General features: G+C 35.3%; 1 protein-coding gene across 1 annotated transcript; it reads left to right on the top strand.

The window, feature by feature from the left end:
- The first annotated feature begins 462 nt into the window (after nt 1-462).
- LOC120422812 (putative beta-carotene-binding protein) lies at nt 463-10089 on the top strand. Its single transcript, XM_039586352.2, has 5 exons — nt 463-648; nt 8418-8506; nt 9286-9577; nt 9646-9792; nt 9850-10089. Exons 1-5 carry the CDS (start codon nt 561-563, stop codon nt 10005-10007), a joined length of 774 nt encoding a protein of 257 aa, XP_039442286.1. The 5' UTR covers nt 463-560; the 3' UTR covers nt 10008-10089.
- Nucleotides 10090-10407: the final 318 nt, after the last annotated feature.

Below are 10407 nucleotides of genomic sequence, written 5' to 3'. Positions count from 1 at the left end.
CGGGGCGTCATTTCAGGATTACCTTTGAACTTGTCCACAATGACGTGCCGGCGAGGCTTCAGCCTCCGTCGACTTTGAGTGTTTAATTTCCGTTTTTCCTCTCCGCTACAGTCACACACCTGTGGCTGAATGTTGTCTACTACTCAGATTTATTCCTGCGATGCTGATGTACTAAAGTAAGTGGGAAAAAGAAGTTCTTAAACATGCATATGCGAACATCAACTCCACAAGATACGAGTCGTCACCGTACGGAGTTTGTGTAGGCTTAACATGGACAAAAAAATACCAGTAATTTTCAATTCAAGGCAAGTCGGTTAAAATCTCCTCACTGCTGTTGTGTGGTACAGGAGAGATATGCAGCAGCAGCAGCACACTACTTGCACTCTGTACTAAGATGTGTTTCAGCGGCGTTCGTACAGTACTACTAGCTACTAAATATAAATAGAGGTTGTTCTCGGGCAACCACTTCCAGATTACATTCTGAGCCGGGCGGTGCTATAGCTTGAAAGTGGTGATTGTTAATTTTTTTTCGGAGGCAGTTGAAAGTGCAACGAATTGAAATGAAAGTTGTGATACTGCTTTTGGGCGCCTTGTGCGCCTTCGTCGCTGGTCAGACGGATTTCGTGGACGATCCCGAGGCTGAGCTGCGTAAGTGAATTCGAGTGTAAAGTGACTTGTGGAAATTGAGCGTGTAAATTATTTGCAGGCGTTTGATTCGCAAAGTGATAAACCGTTTTTGGGACTGTTATTAGTATGATGTATGGTATTATTTTTGGTGAATTACAAAAATCATCATGAGGAAGTGACAGTTGCTCAACAAATGAGAATACTGAAATGATAGGTGACATATCAATCAGATTAAGACATGTTTAAAAGTCATTCAGGTTATTGTGTTCACTCGCACTCATTAATTAATTTACGACTTGGTATAATAAACACAAGCAGTTGAGCTTTACTTCAGAATTGGTTGTCTTATTCCACTTTTTTTTGGCTGTGTTCGCTAAGCTGTAATATATACGTCTTAGTTCTATCATTGTCGTTAACTCTTACGCGTGTTTTCATTTCGAGCGTGATGCAGCTGTTTATTACCATTGTGGTTTGTCATTGTATCAGCTGTATAGCTTGCTTCAACAACTTTTTTATAGCGATTACAAACGAAATATTAACTATACGTACGTGCTTTACTCACATCCGATTATTTATCATTAAGAATATGCCTGTTCCTCGCTTAAATTGCATTGAAGTTTCTCTCAACTGCTGTAAATGTTTCGGCAAGATTCGTAAAGCAGTTACAGTCGTGCCTCGGTTTAGCACCGCATATGGGGGATGCAAAACCGAGGCGTGCATAACCGAGGCACAGAGCTTATAGGATTTTGGCTATATGGGAGACATTGGCTTTAATCGTACGAAAAATCATGCAAACATCAAAAAATTATAGTGTTTTGGAATCGGGATGATGTCAGCTATCCATTAAAATTATTATTTCATGAAAATTTTCACAAAAATACGTATTTTTCCTGTATTTCGAAAATGCATATTTTTTTCTCTAAAGAAACCAAAAATATATTGTTATCGCGATATGGGTATCAAATGATCAGGTTTTTTTTAATACATTTTGGATTTAACAATATAATTTTTTAGAAAATACTCAAAATTTTAACAAAACTACGTATTTTCGAAAAAAAAATACTCAAAATTTCAATTTTTACAATATGGGTATCAAACGATCGGGATATTTTCATACATTTCGTATTTAATAACAACATTTTTAGCAAATTCTCAAAATTTCACAAAACTACGTATTTTCGAAAAAAATACTCAAAATTTTAATTTTTACAATATGGGTATCAAACGATCGGCATTTTTTTATACATTTCGAATGTAATAACAACATTTTTAGAAAATACTCAAAATTTTCACAAAACTACGTATTTTTAAAAAATACTCAAAATTTAAATTTTTACTATATGGGTATCAAACGATTGGGATTTTTTCATACATTTCGAATGTAATAACATATTTTTTTGAAAATACTCAAAATTTTCACAAAACTACGTATTTTTGAAAAAATACTCAAAATTTAAATTTTTACACTATGGGTATCAAACGATCGGGATTTTTTCATACATTTTTGAATGTAATAACAACATTTTGAGCAAATTCTCAAAATTTCACAAAACTACGTATTTTCGAAAAAAAATACTCATGAAAAAATCCCGATCGTTTGATACCCACATTGTAAAAAATGAAATTTTGAGTATTTTTTCGAAAATACGTAGTTTTGTGAAAATTTTGAGTATTTTCTAAAAATGTTGTAATTACATTCAAAATGTATGAAAAAATCCCGATCGTTTGATACCCACATTGTAAAAACGGAAATTTTAAGTATTTTTTCGAAAATACGTAGTTATGTGAAAATTTTGAGTATTTTTTAAAAATGTTGTTATTACATTCAAAATGTATGAAAAAATCCTGATCGTTTGATACCCACATTGTAAAAACGGAAATTTTGAGTATTTTTTTTTCGAAAATACGTAGTTTTGTGAAAATTATGAGTATTTTCAAAAAAATATGTTATTACATTCGAAATGTATGAAAAAATCCCGATCGTTTGATACCCACATTGTAAAAAAGGAAATTTTGAGTATTTTTTCGAAAATACGTAGTTTTGTGAAAATTTTGAGTATTTTCTAGAAATGTTGTTATTAAATTCGAAATGTATAAAAAATCCCGATCGTTTGATACCCATATTGTAAAAATTGAAATTTTGAGTATTTTTTTCGAAAATACGTAGTTTTGTGAAAATTTTGAGTATTTTCTAAAAATGTTATTGTTACATTCAAAATGTATGAAAAAAACCTGATCATTTGATACCCATATTGCAATAACAATATATTTTTGGTTTCTTTAGAGAAAAAAATATGCATTTTCAAAATACAGGAAAAATACGTATTTTTGTGAAAATTTTTAATGAAGTAATAATTTTAATGGATAGCTGACATCATCCCGATTCCAAAACACTATAATTTTTTTATGTTTGCATGATTATTCATAGAATTATAGCCAATGTCTCCCATATAGCCAAAATCCCATAAGCTCTGTGCTTCAGTTTAGCACTGGGCCGTGCTTAACCGAGGCAGCTGAACGGTGCAAAACCGGGGCAGTGCAAAACCGAGGCGTGCAAAACCGAGGCATGACTGTATTTAAGAAAATCAAATAAGTTTAAAAAAATCAATCTTCTAAATACTGAAAAAATATAAAGAGCTTTTTGCCATGCATTGTGTACAACTGTCCGGCAAGAAATGGAACATTTTTAGGAGTTTAAATATTAAATTATTTGTAAATGAAATCAATTGAAATGGAGTATAAAGCATGTTGTGATACTTTTTTTTATAAATGCATCATGCATTTGAACTTTTTTGCATTTAACTTTAGATAGGATTCTGAATACCTTGGTAATAATGTATAACGTTTTATCAAAACTCGGCCCAATAAAATCTTCTTTTCAAGCTCTAAAAGTATGATTCTTTGGAAACTGAACATCGATACTAGGCTAAGTGATTTCTCACGAAATTTTCAGAATTTTTTCAATTCTCTCGAGGTAGAATATACCAAAACGTTAAATGTAGGAAATTCTTGAAAATCGTCAAAATGAAAAGGAAAACTGGTTTTTCTCAATTTCCATTGTGAGACTACTTACTTTTCCTGAATTTTAGAATGGTGAAACGGCCTACTTTTAATTGCCAAAAATAACTCTTTAGCATCAATTTTAGTGCATTGCCTCATTTACAATCAAACTTACGCAAACTCTTGGCTAACCATTGAAATTTTCATCACTTTTATATGTTGGAGTTTGACACATATCTTGACGGAAAATAACATACAAACGGGGAACAAACCTGTCACTGGGAAACCCATTTCAAATGTTATTTTAAGAATCGCAAAAAAAGGAAGGTCATCCCACATATTCGGAACGGTTTACAGATCGGCCGATGTTAAAAAAATCATAGGAAATCGATAGTTGCTATTGACAAATTATCACAAAAGTGTTCCGAATTTGTGGGTGTTCCGAAGATGTGGGATGACTGTAACCGGTTGCAAAACTTTATTTTTTCAGAACTCGCGGTTAAAAAAATCTTCTTTTTGCAACTGGTTTCATATACTACATTTTTAATTAGTTTTAGGCAATCCAAGATACTATAATAGATTAAGCTATGATAGCAAACACGTTATGCAATTTTGTTATTTTAATTTGATGGACTGAAAAATATAATTTTATAGAAAGCAATGTTACTGTCACATGCTTTATGTTTGTCTATAGACATTTGAATCTTTACAAAACAAAACCTTTCATAAGTTTAAAATGTTTTTTGCTTCTTATTCAATACTTTTTAACGGTGCACATCAACCAGAGCTTTTGCACCCAGATTTTTGTTACAGACATTTTAGTATCTTCAAAACTACGAGTACTATTGAAATAGTTTTTTATTCATCCCCTAATGTACTATCCACAAAGTAATTTACAACAAAGTTTGACTAATTTTACAATCCCGATGTTGCAGGAATGGGTCCGTAAGTTTGACAATTTTGGAATAAGAAGACAACAAGTTCCTACAATGAAAAAAAATGATGGTTATATTCACCAGGAAATTCTGACAGATTTTGTGTCAATAAAATGTGTAATATTACATCAGGAATTTGTAAATATTCAGTTTTTGATGAATTTTCATCAGGTTCACATTTTTACTCATTGTTAAGTAAAATTAATCAAATAAGAGGTAATATTCAACCAACCAAAATTTCAACCTTCCAACATTAAACTTTTTTTTCTGTGTATGGGGTGGCAATGTATGAAACATGATTCGTATCAAAATTCATGCATTTCATGACACTAATTTTGTCGTTGACATTGCGCTGTTAGATGGATAACTGATTCACGTTGTTTCAATATCAGGTGACGAGATCATGAAAGATGAGACATTTTTCAATTAGGCTTTTTCAAATATGTACCCAGAAAAAGCATTCAAACTCGCATGATTTCTTTTGAAATGTAACATTTCTGGGAGAAACCCACATTTCACAGATTTCCCTTATTCCATGAAAACGTTAATTTACTGAAAAAAAATCATTTTTCTAAATGAACTTCTCTCACCAACGAAAGAGAGAGAAGGTGAAGGTAAATGAAACTGCTCCCGAGCTTCCAATAGAACATCGAGATTTTTTCAAGATTCAATGTAAATGGGCCAATATCCTGCTCCAAAATATTAAAGATCTGGCAACCCTGTCTCAAGGTACGACCGCTTAAGGTGAAATTCTAGTACAACAGAAAATGGCAGATGTATCTTTTTTTAGGGGCAAGCTTGCAACATACACTCTTAGGCAAAGTTGTAGAGCACCTTCCAGAGCATCCGAATATGAATCCGGTTTTAGTACAGCGTGAAACGTGAATTTTATAAACATCAAATTCCAACAGAAAATTAAATTGCTTTGCCCAAAGTGAGGACTAATCCAATCGTTCCCAAACTTTGGGGAGTTGTTTAGGTCCCCAAAAGGAACTGAAAAAGTGCTGTGCTGGAAAATCAAATATGAATCGTAAGACCTTCCAAACGAGTATAATTATTGAAAATATTGAAGATCTGGCAACCCTATCTGAAGTTACCACTTAAGGGTACACAGCGCTCAACGAAGTTGTTGTCTTCTTATTCCAAAATTGTATAGCTTACGGACCGAATCCTACAACAATCTGAGTGTAGAAACAGTCAAACTTTGTTGTACATAATTTTGTATTCAGTACTTTAGGGGATAAATTGTAAATTACAGCGATAGTTTCCGTAGTTTGTAACAAAACTCAAAACTGCAAAAAGCTCAAGTTAATACTTTCCGTTATGTGATATTTATTAACTTTTTTTTAAAGCTGGATCTCATCCGGATCAATCATCCAGAGTATCCTTGGAAAAGTCAACGAAAAAACGAAAAAACGAAGTTGACTTTATAGCTGTCGGCCACTATTGCTAGTACCAACCACTAGTGTATTCCTTTTATCTACAAGGACTTCGCCGCCCTGGTCTCCTAAGTATTTGAGTACGGCACGGAGCGACGGCGCCGGATACCCCTATTTACACAAAGAATTTTGGAGCGCCCGCCGCGGGATTCGAACCAGCAACCTCTGGTCCAAAATATGGAAGATTTGGCAACCCTGTCTCAAGTAATGACCACTTACGTAATGTTTCTGTACTTTTTTGAAGCCGGATCTTTTGTTTTTTGATTATTATCGACCAAAAACCATTGTTTGATGTTTGATAGGGGTGAGGAAGGTACCAGCAACATAGGTGGGTAATTCTCTACCAACTCACACGAAATCGGGAAAAGTTGCCCCGACCCCTCTTCGATTTGCGTGAAACTTTGTCTTAAGGGGTAACTTTTGTCCCTGATCACGAATCCGAGGTCCGTTTTTTGATATCTCATGCGGAGGGGCGGTACGACCCCTTCCATTTTTGAACATGCGAAAAAATAGGTGTTTTTCAATAATTTGCAGCCTGAAACGGTGTTGAGATAGAAATTTGGTGTCAAAGGGACTTTTATGTAAAATTAGACGCCCGTTATCGCGATTTTACGAAAAAAAGTTTTGAAAAAGTTACTTTTTGCGTTTTTCTTTGTTTCGTCGTCCGTGTCTGTCGCGGGTGACCATGAACGGCCATGATCGATGACGACCAACTTTTTCAAAACTTTTTTTCGTAAAATCGCGATAACTCGTGATGTTCATAAGCAAACCCCTTATGTCTACATATTTAAATTTTTGTAATTGTCTGCTCTACAACTTTGTAGAACATTGTTACACTCTAAAAAATAACCCTGCAAAGTTAGAAAAAAACAAGAAATTTTAAAATGAAAAATTTTGTTCTAAATGAAAAAATGACCCTTCTGGGTCAATGTAGATTCGAAAAGTACATTAAATTTCCCATAAAATAACATGTTCCAAAAAAATTTACAGTCGTGTAACGGAAAATGGGATAGTTTTTAAAACTTTTTAAGTGTTTTTTTCGATGAAAATTACGTTTTTTTTTAATTCTGAGTACGCCATCAAATCGGGCGTCTAATTTTACATAAAAGTCCCTTTGACACCAAATTTCTATCTATTCACCTGCAAATTATTGAAAAACACCTATTTTTTCGCATGTTCAAAAATGGAAGGGGTCGTACCGCCCCTCCGTCACGAGATATCAAAAAAACGGACCTCGGATTCGTGATCAGGGACAAAAGTTACCCCTTAGGACAAAGTTTCACGCAAATCGAAGAGGGGTCGGGGCAACTGCTGTGTGAGTTGGCGGAGAATTACCCAGGTGGATTTAGTCAATTTTTCTAATTAGGTTAGCGGATGCACAGAAAATCAAGAGTAATGTGATTGGATCACGCACGATCAGCAGTGCGCAAATCAAGATGTTATGATTCCCTGCAGGGTTACGATATAATAACAGTTCGATGTATACGAACTAATAGTAGCACACGCGTCCATTGTTTCGCGCGGGAATCAGATGTCTGTTGCCATGTATTTATTGACTTTGTGCTTCGAGGCTTCTCAGATCAATTTGAGGCAAATATTTGATTATTTTTTAACGATGTTGCATCGTAACATGCGTAGATTCAACGACACCTTTTTTGAAACTGTAAGATTCTTTATTTTAATTTTAAAATAAGCATATGTTAGGTTTATTTAAACAGTATCATATTCGAAACACAAATTCACCACCATCCAATGGTAAACGCCTTATGGTTATGCAACTAACTCACCATGAGCAGTGTTTATTCAGTCCCCGAAGATGCGCAATTTCTCAGTCATAAATCATGAATGAACGCACAAGAATAAATTAACTTAAGCTAGAATCAATTACCTGCACAATTAGTACTCAAAAAGATAGTCATGTACGTCGATTCACACGTCGCAAGCCGTGCATTAATACCAGTCACAGCTCAATTCAAGTTTCAGAGCATCAACTCTCTATAAGGTCCGCATGTGTGTGTGTTTTGTGGATCTCACGGTCAACGTAACGGACAGTCGTAGACGTTGTAGATCATTGGCCATTACGTAATACGGGCAATGTCAAGCCAGGCTATTGCACCGGTTAATGGGTATTTAATTTGCATATTGTGCATATGTGCATATTATTCGCAGATCCAAGCAAATGTGGCGTAATCAAGTAAAACATCTTGCTAATCGTTCAAGTGAGAGAAACTCATAAATTAATGAAGATTCAGTGAAGTCAATCAATACCAAGAAAAACCAAAATCACATTACAAAGTAGCAGGAAAGGTGACATGTTGCTCACCTTAAGTTCGATCAGGTTTATAAATCGCTCAACAGCCAAGTCGTTCTGCTTCGATCCCACTTAACTGATTCTGGTTTCTGTCTTCTTTTACAGCATCGTACATGAGCATTTGCCGCCGTGACGACCCTGCACTTGGCGAGTGCATCAAGGATTCCATCCAGCGGCTGCTTCCGGAACTGCATGTGAGTATGATCGAGGATTATCGAATGTTATTGTTTGCGGAAGTAAGGGGCTCGTTTATGTTGACACTGACCACGGGTTAGATTTAACTGGTTGTTAATCGTGATCATATAATTACTGACCAGCAACTTAGAGGCCATTCCTAAATCGTGTGATTTAACTAAAGGTCTTTTTATATACATTCTACAATTTTATGGTACATGTTTTTTCATATATTATGTTTTGAATGTGCTACACTAAGTTGCCTAAAAAATCTTTTTGCAATTCCGTCGTACTTACTTTTCCTGTCATTCTTGAACGACGAAATAGCCTACGTTTCTGTACCAAAAATAACAGAATCGAATAGCAACACTTTTCAAAAGAAATGCTGAAAAGTTCTACTTTTCAGCACTGAAATGGGTGCTGAAAAGTTGAACTTTTCAGCACTTGTTTCGAAAAGTAACACTTTTCAACATTTTTTTGATTTAAACAATTTATTGACAAAATACATGAAAATTCGACTTAAAATTTCACTCAATGGGTGTTTTTCGAAATTGCAAAAAATGTTGTATGGAACTCGTTGCAAAACTTGATTTTTTCAGCACTCGTCGTATTTATAAATGTACGACTCGTGCTGTAAAAATCCTCTTTTTGCAACTTGTTGCATAAACTACTATTTTGAAATTTTTAAAAAGACATTTCATATAATATTATGAAGGTTGATATAATTTTCTGTAAACTAGCATGTCAACAATACAACAAAACCAAATTAATAAGAAATTTAACTCTCTTTTTCAACCAGGCCGGCATTCCCTCGATTGGCTTCCCCCCGCTGGAACCTTACTCCCAGGAGAGCAGCTACTTCGAGTACAAGAACCAGCAAATCCACGGCTCGGTGCACATCAAGAACGGAAAAACTTTCGGCATGACCCGGGCCCAAATCCGGGACGTCCGGGCCACCGCCGACGACGACACCTTCCAGCTGGAGGTGGACGTGCGCTTCCCGAAGCTGATCTCCGAGGGCAAGTTCAAGGGCGAGGGTCGCTTCAACGCCATCAAGATCGTCTCCAAGGGATTCTTCAATATCACGTTCAGTAAGAAGATTGAAAAAAAATTAAATTTTTGAAAAGTTGAAAATTGACAATTTTATTTCCCTCCTCAGCTGATGTCACCACCACTTGGCAAATGTCCGGCAAAACCGTCGAACGAAACGGTGAAAAGTACATGCTGGTGGACAAATTCGACATGACTCCGGAGGTCGGTGACATGAAGGTCTACGCCACTGGACTGTTCCCGGATCCAGGACTAAGTATGAAACATACCTCAAAATTTCTTTACCAAATTTTAAACTTAACCGCAATTTCAGACCAAGTCGCGCTGGACTTTGTCAACCAGTACTGGCCGGCCCTGTACAAGGAGATGCTGCCGGAAACGCGTCGGTCCTGGGAACCGCTGATGCTCGATGTGGTCAACAAGATGTTCAACCGTGTTCCGTACCGAAGGCTGCTGCCGAAGTCGGAATAAACGCGGTGCAGTGTAGTGCTGTGATTTGTGGTTTGGCTATTTTTGAGTTATGTTAAGGTCAATAAAAAGAAGGAAATTGTTTAAAAATGTGTATCTTGTGATTCTTCGAAGTTCAAGTTGAGAATTAAAATTTTGAAGCAAATTTCGAGATTTTTATATTATGTATTTTTTTATTTGGATTGAATTTTTTTTCATCAATTCCTTACGTCCAAATAAGGCCATTGCAAACTTTATTTCAAGTTTTGCCTCCCTTCAAAATTTTCTCATCAATACTCAGGGAGCTAAAAAAAATATTGACAAAATTGAATTTACATTGAAAAAACTTGTAAAATCGATTGTAAACAATTCATAATACATTGCATAATGCACATTTATGCATTCTATATCGAATAAATAGCTT

Source organism: Culex pipiens, chromosome 2 (genome assembly GCF_016801865.2).
Source record: "Culex pipiens pallens isolate TS chromosome 2, TS_CPP_V2, whole genome shotgun sequence".
Lineage (NCBI taxonomy): Eukaryota > Metazoa > Arthropoda > Insecta > Diptera > Culicidae > Culex > Culex pipiens.
This window is presented reverse-complemented; position numbering and strand designations above follow the sequence as displayed.

Excerpts from the sequence above, each read along its gene's own strand:
- LOC120422812 (XM_039586352.2), top strand. The coding sequence starts at position 561 with ATGAAAGTTGTGATACTGCTTTTGGGCGCCTTGTGCGCCTTCGTCGCT. Across the intron at positions 649-8,417 it reads CGATCCCGAGGCTGAGCTGC|CATCGTACATGAGCATTTGC; the intron begins GTAAGTGAATTC and ends CTTCTTTTACAG. Across the intron at positions 9,793-9,849 it reads GTTCCCGGATCCAGGACTAA|ACCAAGTCGCGCTGGACTTT; the intron begins GTATGAAACATA and ends CCGCAATTTCAG.